Below are 13,861 nucleotides of genomic sequence, written 5' to 3'. Positions count from 1 at the left end.
CATATGAAGATATAACATCTCACTTTAAGGTAACGAAACACAATATTTCTTATTTTTGGGAAAATATAAACTAATGACAACATAGTTATGAGTATGAAATACAACATTTGCGAATAGATGCCCCAAAGTCCTACGCACTGGACCTTTAAGTCAACTACAAAAGGATAGTGTGATATCCACAGCTCTCACACCTAGTCTGGGAAGTTACTGTAAGAAGGTTGAGCTCCAACATCATTAGAGAAGCTTCCACTGTGATGATATAAGGAGGAAGGCTGCTGGTGAAATTTTACAAGCTATCTCACAAAATATTCACAAACCATATTTACAACACCACAAACCGCCTTTGTTCGCCGTAAAAATCAGCTGATACCTGACTTCCTTTCCAGAAGCACTAGACAGAGCCAGCAGCTGAGCGCTGACTGGCATGTGATCAGATGTTTAAGTCACAGCCCTGCTGCTGCTCATGCCAGGGAGCCCTTGTTAAGAGCTAAGGTGTCCATCTGTCCACCTGGGAGGTGTGAGTCCTCAACCCAGAAAACTCATCTCATCCCTCCTGCTTCCTCTCCAGCTCGAGTTGTTATTGCACACACAGGATTCCTGGTTTTAATCAACTGTTTTTCTTGCCTCAATGGCGCCTGAGATTACCATTTCAACCCTGAAATGTCACATCTGCAGCAGCTCATCACAACTGATGGGTTATTCCACAGTCTATTTCACAGGATTGATGCAAAATAAAGCCGGGGACAGCAGTTTTTCCACCCATGTGATTCAACAGCAGGCATATCCTAACTTCCTGCAACCCTGTATCTCAGATGAGGACATAACGTTTTGGGTTTGCTGCACATTAAACTTAATTTGCTTGACTGAGACCTAATGTTCATGGACACTTTTTTTGTGCCATGAAGTGGTAGCAAAAGCACTCTTTCTGCAGACAAAAAGGACATTCCTAGCTTGGACAACAAAGCAAGGAAAATGCCTACAAAACAAAAAAAGTCACAAAACAAAAAAATGACATGGTTTTTGGATATGTTGTATAATTTGCAATTTTGCTTTTGCCCAGCCATGTTCAGGCACTGAAATGAACAGTTTTAGGCTTGAACTGTGAACTCTGACCTGTAGAGTTACAAATGATTGAACAAATGTTGCATTGTTTGCAATTTGGTTGTGCATACATAAGTTACCAGAGCTCATAAAAAAAACATCAAAATATTGCTTATTTATTAAAAAATAGTGTCAGTGGAGGGTCTCCCACACTCCCCAACAGAGGTCTTAGCTATGCCACTAATGTTCTAAAATACTAAAAATGTCCTAAAATTGTAGAAATGTTCCAAAATCCTAGGAATGTCATTAAATCCGAGAAATGTTGTAAATTCTGAGAAATGTCCCAAAATCCTAGAAACGTCCTAAAGTCTAAGAAATGTCCTGAATTCCTAAAAACAAGCTGAAATTTGAGAGATGTCCTAAAATCCTAGAAATACCTTACAATCAGAATCATGTCCTAAGATTGGAGAAATGTCATAATATCTAAATAATGTCCTTAAATCTTACAAATGTTCTAAAACCCTAAAATAAGTATGGGGCTTTTGTGACTGGCCCCTAGCCCCTTGTAAAAGTGGCCCCCAAGCAAAGCAAGTTGTGTATCCCTGTACTACATACTATTTAGACTTATAAGAAGCACTATAAAAACTACACTCTAGTTTCTAGAAACAGATCACCTACTTAGAGCTCCCATTGAACAGAGACTCAGCAGAAGAGGCTGGCACACGGAGAACGCTGGTAGCACTCTGTCGACCATTTTCTCCCCTGAGTTACACCAGTTAAGCCCCGAGACCTCCCACCACTATTTCTCTCACGTCTTCATCCAACCCTGAGGTGTCGCAGCATCGTCCCGCTCTGTTACAAAGTCCTTACAGCCACCAGAGGTCGAGCCAACAAGACAGGTCAGGAAGCTAACGCTGCACTTCTCAGTGGCAACAGGAAGAGGAGAGGCAAGATGAGAAAGCAGATATACCAGAACCAAATCTCAGCGGAGCGCTATCCTCGAGTGACCCGCTTTACTGCGTGAGGAGGGGAGAGACAAGGGGGGAGGTTTAACAGGGATAGATGGAAAAGGGGGGTAGAGGGAAATCTGGACTGTCCGCAGGATTACCGCGCCACCACCGACTGTGAAGTTAAACAGACAAACTAAACAAGCTCTGAGAAGCAGAGCAGAGTGAGGAGGCAGCGAGGGAGGATTAGAGCGACAGAGAGGGAGGAGGCAATGAGGATGGACACTGTGGGCACCGGCAAAGCTATTTCATTAATGACCTTAGCAATGCTTTACAGCAGCAGCAGCAGCAGCAGCAGCAGGAAGAATAACCAGCAAAAATGTTCTCCCAATCTCTGTGTCTCTCTACTGCATTCACAGACAGGAACCAACATGCAGAAACGACGAAATGAGGGATGAGCTGGCCAAAAAAACTTACCAGGGCAGTATGTGTCCAGGTCTGGATTCTTGGCAGTGGTGGAGGTGTGTGTAGGGGAGCCAAGCTCTGATTGTGGAATGCGAGGGCTCTCCACAAACTTTGCTTTCCGCAGAGGGGCTGGGAGCAGAAAGCATACACACACATAGAGAAAGGGAGACAAACATGTACACACACAGATCAGGGAGATGGAAGAAAGAGAGGAGTGACAGGGACAGGACAGAGAGGGAGGAAGGAGGAAGACAGAGAACTTATGAACTTGAAGCACACTGATAAAATGAAAACATCCTGAAGGCTTTCTAAGGCAGCTTTGGGTTGAGAACAGCTAGTGAATGAGTAAACAAGCAGCACGGGCGATCAGGTAGTGCACCGATACAGCAGCAGAACCTCAACCAACCAATGACATGTGAAAACATCCCCATGTATAAGCCCAAACTTCACTCACAACACTCACAAAACAACATGGACAATTTGTGATAAGCTAAATTAAGACGTTCACCAAGTGGCAACATCTGGAGCTGAAAAACGAAGTCAAAATGGAAAACCGTAGTTCCTCTAATGGTCACTAAGGGCTGGCTCCATTAGCGAGTCAATCCCCAGAGACACCCATGATAAATGCCCAACTTCAAAGCTAAAATAAACATGTTTACCGCCTGGTACAAAAAAAAGCATGATCACATTTAATAATAGCTGTAAATGCCACATGTTAACTAAGCTTGCAGCTAGCATTATCTCCACCTTCTCATCCAAACATGGTCACTCCTGCCTCCACAAAAAATATCAAACATGGCAATACAAGTGTTGAACAACATCATGGAAAAAGCCTTGTTTGTAACACCAGTGATCGTCCGACCAATGAGAATTTGGTCAGACAAAAGTATAACGACCAAAGAATAAACCACACAGAAATTTACAGCCCTGTACATCATCTATGGCTACATCCATTATTTTTATACAGACTATGATGTTCACCATCTTAGTTTAGCATGTGCACATGCTAACATTTGCTAACAAGCACTGAACACAAAAGTACAGCTGAGGCTGATGGGACTGTAATTCATTTTGCAAGTAATTGGGCAGAAATCAAAGTACTGGACAAAATAAATTAAATCTGATGATGGCACTACATGAAAAGTGAAGGGATCATTTAAGTGATTACAAATTAGGTGGAGAAAAAATGTGCGCAGCAAATTTCAACCCATCCAATAGTTATCGAGACATTTCACTCAAAATCACGAGTGAAAAGTCAGTGGATCCCAAAAAGTTGATCCGCTCTCTATGACTGTGCAGAAATATCACCTTGTACAGGCCTTCATTTCACTCGCAACAGTCACAAAACAACGAGAACCTTTTAGCTGAAAAGATGGATTGTGAAAGAAAAAAAAAGGAAAAAAAATTGTTGTGTCTATTTGTCCAGAGTCATAATCACACCAAATGCGACTCAGATCCATTTTTGGAATGTTCTCGCGCCTGACTCGAGCACAAAGTCTGAGACATCAAACGACAAGAAATTCAGAGAGGGAGAGAGAGAGAGAGGGAGCGGTGAAAGCCGGGGGTGGTGGTTGTGACACGATTTTTTTTCCTTGGTTCTCGGTCACGGCACAGGGATTGCATGCACTGTTACCCAGACCAGCTTATGGCATCATGAGTGCATACATTGTGGCAGCAGCAGCAGGTCTACCAGGCACAAGAATTCACAACAATTCTGTACAAAGATTACACGAAGAAAAAAAAGCCAGACAAAAGTTAACCATCAATTCAGCGGCGTTCTTTACTCAACTTTACGAGGATGATGCTGTAAAGTCACTCAGTGTGTCGTTTCGCCACGGCAATTATAACGCTTCCATGCTTCGCGCCACTTTGTTTGCCTTTTTGACATTTAACACAAAAATGCCAAACTTGCTTGCAATTTCCTCTTTAGAACTTGAAAATAACTACCAGACAAAAGGGTGAAAAAAAATCTATAATTTTATGTAGATATGACCTCTAAAGCTCACACACAGCTGATATAAGGACATATTTCTAAGCATCTTTTCCTTGACTCTAATTATAGTCTTCACTGTGACAGAGTTGGCCCAACTGTGCAAAGAAATTCAGCAAATATCAACTAAATTCTGAGCAAGGCTCATTTGTTCAACCTATTGTTTTTTCTATTTTTTTTTAAGCGTAATTTGTTCTTAATCTGGTTAAATGAGGGTTTAAAAAGCATATGTACTGTACGCTGCAAACCATTCTTATCATGGGTGAGTGCACATGTCCAAAGCTATCCGGAGCAACAACACTGTGCTGAACCAGAGTGAGGTGAGCAGGAAGTCACGAGCAGCAGCTGAAGCATATATTAAAGGAACGGCTTGACGCTTTTGTTCAGGGTTCGTGTTACAGTGAATGCCAGTATAATGCACGTGTGTGTAATGGGTGGAGCGTTGAGCTGTCTGTCTATTTACTGTATGTCTTAAGACGGACAGCAGTAGTACAGACTTTGGTGAATGCAAATACATAATAAAATATATGCACAGTATAACAGAAAAGTTTTTATTTTTACAATCTCCATCTTTATAAAATCTACATACGAGCAGATGCTGTCCACTCTCTTCAGCCTAATGTCTTCAAAATGTCAACCTTACACGAACTAATGCAGCTCTTCTTCAAGCTTAGTGACAGTGACTCTTTTCTTCAAATGGTAATCTAATGGGTCTTAAAGGGCTTTACAACAGATATCAGTGGTTGGATTTCTCAAACCATAAAGGAGCATGTAATCCTTCATTTTATCTGAATGAGACTGAGAGTCCGCAGCCATGCTGGCAGCTCTGTGAGGCTGTACTTACTGTATGCTGCGTTTCATTTACCTCGAAAGTTGGAGTAAGGAGCTGGGAAAGATGTCACACCCGAGCTGAACGCGTTCCAGTCAGAAAATCAAGATGTTGTTACCATTACCACCTCTGGCCAGGTTAACCATTTTGTAAATACAAACACCGTAGCAACATTTCCACAGATTAAAGTTGGACAGGACTGTGTGTATGACTGTTCTGATGAGTCACAAGTAGGACAGAAGTGCAAATAAATAGTATATTACTACAACTTTGTCTACTGTTGATGCATGGAGCAGCCATCTTGGATATGACATATCGAAGTTTTGAGGAAGATTCTGAGGTTAGTGATGTACTTTCCGAATCAGGAATCCGCCTTCAGGATCCAGTAGAAATTCTGGCATCCAGTGCAAATGGAGCACACCAACAGACACTGGTCTGAGCTAAATGTTCAAGTCACCTGCTAACATGCCTAAAATGTCAAGACTTTGGACACAGCCTTAACTAAACTAAGGCTACTCCTATATTACACACTAAGATGCTATTTAGTATAGGCTAAAACAGTAAGTGAGATTTTTTTTGTATTTCCGAAACCTTTGTATGTGACCACCATACGTGAGCTGCATGCTATTTTGGACGCAATACTATAGCAAGCAAATGCTGTACACTAGGACAGCACAAATATCTCGCAATACAATGCTGAAAACCACAAGTGCAACGCCTCATAACTGAAAAAACACACACACCAGGGAGGAATCTATTAGCGCCACAATATGTAACTGAGGGCTGAAACACCAACAAAATGCTATCATGCTAGTTATCAGCATGTTAAAGGATAATTTTGGCAACTTATGTCTAACAGAGACAAGCTGAGAGATAGAGATAGTTTTAACATTGTACACCTTGATTGTTATTCATTTATTTAGTTATCTCACCTTGATTATATATCACTATGTGTTTCATCTATTGCCTCTGCACAGTACTTTGCTTGGCTTGAGGATGCATTTATTTATTTACTGTGCTTTTTTCACACAGTTTCAGTTTCTGGTTCAGTGCGGTAGGAGTGTCTTTGTCTTCACTTAAGCTGAGGACTTTCTGTATTTCTGTCTTTGTTGCTAATGTTGTCCTTCATGATTTGTGTCTTGATGCCTGCTGTACATCACATTTCCTTCAGGATAATAATAAAAGTTTCAACCTCTACACCTTGTCTGGACAATGAGCAAAATATTTGCTGCTAAGTGTCAGGATCCCACAACGTGCCCAATTTCTCTGCTGATCCCTCATTTCTGTATCCATTTTCCTAAAAGTTTCGTTTTTTAGGCTCAGCAGCTTATAAAAACTTAGTTGTGGGTTCTTTACACTGTTGGTAATGCAACAGTATGCATGTAATGCAATCACACAGAAGCTTTCAGCCATTTTTGGGTTTTTTGCTAGCAGACGTAAATGTCAAGGAGGTACCTTCACACAATATCATTATTTCATGGGTATGGTATATTTTATAGGTATTTGGGCATAAACCAAAGTTTTGGACAAAAACATTTTAACTTGTTGATGGTGCTGCGTTAAAAGGGATTTAACTGATTACAAATTATCCTTAGGTGGATAAGAATGGGTGTAACGAATTCCATGGCAATCCATCCAATAGCAACTAAGACATTTCGTTCAAAATCAACCTCATGGTGGCGGTCGAGGAAAAAATCAGAGGACCAGAAAAGTTGATCGGTGCTCTTTGGAGCGCGAACGTTTAAATTTCATGTCAATCTATCCAGGACCAAAGTGGTGAACTGCTCCACTAACCAGCCGACATTGCCATCCCGATAGCCACACCACCAGCACGGCTAAAAATACTGATCCCAGATCTTGGTGGAAAGTGGTTTTCAACAGACAGTGACGATATACTGATAATAGTGGGATAAAGATGCTACATTCACAAGAAATCATTCAAAAACACCCTTTTTTTGCACCAAAAACTAAACACTTGTTCCTCATCACATGGACTAACTTTCCACCAATTCACTGCAATCTGTTGTCAAGCTTTGAGATATTCTGCTCGCTCACAAACACACAGTCAAACAAACAAAAACAAAATCTCCTTGGCAGAGGGAATAAAGAGCTCCTTCAGAGCTGTGAGTATGTGAGTAAAGTAGATGCGTTCCCTCGTCTAACAAACACACACACACACACACACAGAGTGTTAATACTGTGTTGGTATGGTCTGCAGAGGACCCTGCTGATTGACCACATCTAGGAAAAGAGCCAGCACAGATGCCACAGTGAGAAACTACAACTGACAGCCAGGAGGAAGAAGAAGGCACCAGAGTTACCCACGACTGGATCGGCTGCCATCAACGAAACTCTCACAGAGAGGTACGTGATGTTTTCTGCCTGATAAACAACTCAAACATCATTTTATAAATTAGTTATATCTATTTTGGCCAATATTTTACATGTTAATTAATTCAGCTACAATGAAGCCTAAATAGGTGTGATTTTTTTTTGTCTTGTTTGACATTATCTGGCACTGAGGTTATTGAAATTACATGGATAAAAAAAAATCAAAACTGAAAAATATAGCCAACATCAAAGTGCCAAAAACGGCAGTTCCTCGAATGGCCACTTGAGGCTGTCTCCAAAAGCAAGTCAATCCCCACAGACTCGCATGTTAAAATGCCAATATGTGGCATTTTGCTGATTATCTGTATCAGCTTTTTATTTTAATGCTTGTGGATAAAATTAATTCATGAAAAAGTGTGCATATTACACTCAATCAACACCAGGGAAGATAGTCTGCAATACATGCAAAGACAGTGTCAGCGTGGGGGGAACTTTTACTTTGTAAAACCTTGGAGCTAGTTTTTTTTAACTTTAATTTTCACTGAATGAAAATGCATATCGGTCCCAAATATTGGTCATCTGTCTCATTAAGAACTAATAATCGGTATCGTCCCTGAAAAACCAATCACTAATGTCAACTGTAGATGGGTGAATTTGTATACAACTCAAATGTTATTAGGAGTCACAGTTATGCATAATTAAAGGCATGGGAGTCTACAAGTCAGAATCTTGTCTAACTGGTCAGATCCACCACTTGCTCGACAGCTCTACCCTGTCAATCCAAATTTGGTCACTTCTAGCTCCAAAAATATGAGATGGCTTCGAAACAGGCCCTGAGGAACAACACCACACTTTGAAGCCAATATGACATAGTGGCCAAACCATGTAAACACAACTCATATGTCGCTATGGAGCCCAAAATTACTTACATAATGAATGAGGTGTAGGTAAAATCAATGAAAACATTTTTTTTAACATCACAACCACCGCAAAATGACTCGTTTCACTATCGGTATTTGATCCATTTAGTCCCATAACATTTGGAAAGTCTAGAAGAGCCACACCTTTAAATGATTTTTTAAAGTTTATGGAGGGCTAAATAGGAAGGTAGTCGCTCAGCTGGCAAAGTCTGTAGTGCACATGCTGTCTATAGTGCACATGCTATCTGTGGTGCACATGCTGTATGCACTCAGTGATGCGGAAGATCAGGGTACATTCTCCATGGGACGTCGAACTTTTTTGGCTTCATGCACCAGTGAGCCACTTTCACAGGAATGAACACGGCCTTACCTCCAAAGCTGTATCCAGTTCTCTTTGTACAGCCATGTATCAAAACCAAAGTCCACAAAACAGTGGGTGACATCATGGTGGCTACGGCCATTATTTTTAAACAGTCTATGGTCAAACACAGTGTATCAGGTTTAAACTATAATTATTAAACCATACTTTTTGTTTGGATATGCCTATTTTCCTTGAAAAGAGTCACTCTTCTTTCAAAGCAAATGTCATTCATTCCAAGATCATCACTGGTTCATTCACACTGGATCCTCGTCTCTTCATCTGAAGGACAACAAGACGAAAAAGCAGGCATATTGTATATCAGTGGATGTCAATGGGAATCAGTAAAGGGCCCTTGACCTTCAGTAAAAAAGAAGATTCAAGTTTTTTTGGTGTGTTTCTATCCTTTTTTCCTACCTATGCACAGAAAAATCCAGGGCACACCACCATTAACAAGACATAAGTAAAAATTTCAGACATATTCAACAATGTTTCTTTATATTGTTGCTTTTCTCACAAGTCTTGAAAAGTTCACAGAGTGAAGTGACAGTTGGATGGGCAGTTTTTTTATGTAAAAAGGAAGATTTCGGGATTCCTCTTTCAAACCACCATCCTGCTTCATTTCGATAAGCTGCTCTTGCACCTGCAGTGACGAGCTTGCAACAGCTTGTAACAAGCTACAAGGCAACTGTGATGGACTGAGCTTTCACGTGCCGTCTGTCTGCAAGAACATCCGCAACAATTTCCTCATATTTACATTTCAACAGTTTTTAAAATCTGCTACAGTACACCTGTAAAACTCCAGCATGCTGCTGAACACCAGTTGACAATAACTGTGCTCAGAGAGACTAAAAGCATTTTTATTTCCCCCCCAGAATCAGTTTCTGGATAAATTACGGTGAATGGGAGATTACCATTTCTTTTGCTTTTTGTCTCCCTGATCTCACCTCCATAAAATGGCGAAGTGAGACTCTGTCTATTGGAGTAAATCCCCCTCTATAGCAGCGGCTCCAGGAGACTAAATCCCGGGGACTTCTCTCCTGCGGCTCTGTTGTCAGTGTGTGCCAGGCTGAGGATGGGTGACAGTGTGATGGATGGCAGCAGGCAAATCCACTCCTCTAATGAGCTTATGAATAAATATCTCTAGTCTGTGTGTGCAGATGCACGTGGCCGTGAAATAGATATTTGTTACATTCTCCGGATGTGAGGGTGTGAATATGAATATGCATGTGGCATGTATGTACATGTGAGATTAGAGTGAGTACGGGGAGGGGATGCAGAAGAGGGAGAGATCGGAGACAATGGACAAAACATAGAAAAAGAAGCTGATCTCTATTCCCAAGATCGTCAGCGAATACACACAGCCTTTGGTGGAATCGTCAACAAAAAAGAAAGTCAATATTGTGATTCAAATTCACGTTTGCGGGGCGTTGTGCATATGAAAGAGGAGTGCTTCTTTTTAACACGACGGTCCCCACAGACTCAACCTGGGTTTGCAACAAACAAGATCTGAATATGAATCGGAGGCTCTAATATGCGACGCACAGCTTCTCATTTGCTGCAGATAAACGAACGATAAGAGAGGGGATGGTTCTGTGGCGAGTCTGAACCACAGCGTCTCAATTACATACGACCTCAGGCACCCACTCAGACAAAGACACGGGCGCCCACACGTAACATACATGCAGAACAATACTGCGGGTGAGGACATACATCGCCCAGCTGTCTGCAACCCAAGCAGAGCTCTACACAAGCCGAGCATGCGGCCCTGGTCACTATGGCAACAGCAGAGTGCAGGAAAACGGCAAGTCCTGTCCACCTTTTTTCCCTAGGTTGTGGTTGTAACGCCGAGAGATTTCACAGACACTAAAAGCTTCAAGGTCCCAACACGTTGCTCAAATGTAATCACACGACCTGTTTGTATTGACGGCTGCAGGGTCTTCCCCTCGTCACCTCCATTCAAGGAATTCAGCGTGAAAAGATGCAAGCTGCTGCAACTCTGAGCCTTTGTGATGTGGCGATCCTCGTCTGTGGCGCCGCAGAAAGAGCTGAAGTGGCCCTTTATCAAGTTGCTTTACAAACATGAGGACTAAAAACGGGGTTCTATGTATGTTTATTGCCCTGGAGGGCTTTGTGAATATGGTTAAAGCATATTGAAGCTGCACTTTATGCCCCAAAAAACACATTATTTTGACAGATATTGTGAATGCAATATAAGTCTCAATTTTAGTGGCAATGGTCATTTTTGCATCAAAGTGATGATGTGATTTTAGCGTTGGTCTGCTGCTGTTTGCTTAAATCTGGAATTTGATTTGTAGGCCTTGGCATCTTTTCAGCACCACAATGCTTCATTTCTTATTCACCCGAAAGTCACACAACAACGCAAGAAAAAACGACATTATCAAAATCAGTGTTTCTGTCCATCGAGGCTGGTGGCTGTGGACGGGAGCAGCAGCACAACAATTTTTAGCGCACTAAAAGAAAAGAGTGCATATAGGCCCGCTTCCGCTACAGGAACTAGTTTTAACGAGGTTTCTTCTGTTGGTACATGTCTCAACCGCAGGAACCGCCCCTGTAAGACAATATTCGAGAACTTTTACAGGGACAAAACAAGTTCCTGCCTCGGGGTAGGTACTTCAGTGCGGCCCAGAAAAACTGCAAGCGCCATTGTTAATGATGTGCTTCTGTGAAGTCTGAATAATCAGAATGACGAATTTCTCAATGGGAAAATTCACATGAACATGTTGGAAAAACTCGGTAACTCATGGTAAACATGGTGGGCAAAAGTCAATATTTGGTCAATGATAAGAAACTTTTTTATTAATTCATGTATGTGAACAGCCATCAACCTCACGTTAAAACGCTCTCAGCATTAAAATGCGACCCATCTTCTCCGTAGCTTCCATGTTTTTCCCACTTTAATACCTCAAAGCATGTAAACACAACGAAGACGGACTTCCAAAATCGGAAACTCCGACATTCTGACATCACATAAACGCAATATAAAACCCAGCAGAAGAAGCACGATTATGTCAACCCCAGAGTCCAGTGGGTCCCACCAGGGTCCTACACTGCATTGGAGACACAAAGGCTGAGAGGACCGGCTACACAGACATTCCTGTAAATGTATATCTACATCTATATATATCTGTATCAAATTAAGTGTACCCTGAATTTAGAATATTTTCACTGCTTCAGCTCACTGTCAGACAGCTCGTGATGGGGCAGTGAAGTTGTTTTATCGCCCTCTTTAATACAGACACAGTCATTTTTAGCTCGCAGCACATGGGAGTTTCTGGCCGACCTGCTGCCTTGATTGTCTAGCAAGTTTATGTTATTGAGTGACTTTCAGAACGGAACTAACGTGGCATCAATAGGATTATGTGGGCTTATACGTAGAGACCAAATCGTGCAGAAAGTGCCAGGTCACGTGGGAAAACGCTTTTCTAGAGCTTTGGGAAATAGCATTTTCACGCTAAAACATTCTTACTTTGACGAAAAAAGACTGTAATTTTTGGATTTGAATACTTAAGGGACACTACTGGAAAGCTACAGAATTATATAAAAACCTAAAAAATAACAATATAAAATAATAGAGCCACCCTTTAAGGATATTATAATATGCAATGAACAAAAATGCACTCAATAGATTTATTTCTCTACACTTTCTGTGGACACAAATTTGTGAAAAAAATTTCACAGATATATATATATTGAGTGTACAAAAATGGTCTCAGATTTTAAACTTATTGTGAAAAATGAGAGTTCAAAAAAGTTGAATTTCTTGTTCAGTGCATATAATCATATGACTTACATATAAAATCAAAGTCAAACTGATTTTGAACTTTGTTTTACTCTGCTATGCGTCAAATTAGACAAAACTCTAAATACTACAATAGGAATGTGTAGAAATTAACATACTATAAGCATATTTTCAAGTGCAACTCACAGCAATGATACATCGATATTATCACCTATTCATATTCTTATTGTAAATGTTAAATCTGAATGCCTTTTTTCAGCTCATCATACAAATTTTCATCCAATTTAACAATTTTTTACGTGATTATTTATTTGATATCTCAGAAAAGGTTAAGTGCGATGCTTTTAATGCTGATCTATTAGACAGCAGAGAGGATTGTCAAGACAAAAGAAATGTAATAAAAATGTGCCAGTACGTGTTTAAATTTAATAATGTTTCCTCTGGGTTTCATTTCCTTGCAAAGGGAAACTCCACTGAGGCTACATTAGTTGCCACTAGCATAACACTGACCAAAATGTCGACTGTCAAGCTGCATTGTGGGTAATGTTTTGACAGGTTTTGACACTAAAGGAGAATGGGATGAAAAAAAAAAATAAAAAAAGACGATATCTCTGTTTATGTTAATGAAGAGAAATGCTAAATCGGTGTTCTCTTTTAATACATTATACATAAAGTGAAACACAGATGTGGCTGATAATTAATGTGTGCTTGATACCGAGGGCTTCAGACGTGCTGTTTTACATTAATTTCACCAGTCTTAATGTATGGCCCCGAGGCCTGTTCCCAGTGTGCACGCAGTAATGCGGCTCAGCGACCACGGGTGATTTTGTCTCATTGACTTGTTGAACAAAACAATGCAGACCAGATGTTGCTGTGCAACACAGCGAGCCGCTCAGTCGCAGTCTCGAAAAAAACAGAGGCTGCTGACAGTCGGCAGCAAGTGCAAGTCCATTAGCCAGACTGCCTCTCCCTCTTTTATGTTTGTGTGCGAGTGTGTCTGCACGCACGCACATGTGTATCTATCATTACAGCCTTGGGAGGATTAGCCGAGCAAGGTGAGGCACAGTCAGAATTTTAAGAGGGCGCAGGGAGGGGCTGATTTTCTAAGAACGCTCATTAGCTGAGCTCTCCTTCGCCCCAAAAAGCTCTTAATTCAACATTTCACATAACCTTATTGGGCCTAGATTAAACCAAGAGCGCATCATAGAGTGATATCA

The 13,861-nt window shown here is 41.0% G+C and overlaps 1 protein-coding gene across 5 annotated transcripts in view; it reads right to left on the bottom strand.

Annotated features, from left to right (window-relative positions):
* The window catches only part of LOC121959384 (protein TANC2-like), a 171,403-nt gene that overhangs the window by 66,851 nt on the left and 90,691 nt on the right, over positions 1 to 13,861 (bottom strand). For 4 of the 5 annotated variants that reach the window (XM_042508672.1, XM_042508673.1, XM_042508674.1 and 1 more), the window contains one exon: positions 2,466 to 2,582. The exons of the other annotated variant lie outside the window; for it this stretch is intronic. In XM_042508672.1, coding sequence (XP_042364606.1) covers positions 2,466 to 2,582 — 117 coding nt within the window. The remainder of the gene's footprint in view (positions 1 to 2,465; positions 2,583 to 13,861) is intronic. 5 annotated transcript variants of the gene reach the window in all.

The sequence above is a fragment of the Plectropomus leopardus genome, chromosome 19, assembly GCF_008729295.1.
Source record: "Plectropomus leopardus isolate mb chromosome 19, YSFRI_Pleo_2.0, whole genome shotgun sequence".
Lineage (NCBI taxonomy): Eukaryota > Metazoa > Chordata > Actinopteri > Perciformes > Serranidae > Plectropomus > Plectropomus leopardus.
The sequence above is the reverse complement of the archived record's forward strand: the minus strand, read 5'-3'. Positions and strand labels throughout refer to the sequence as shown.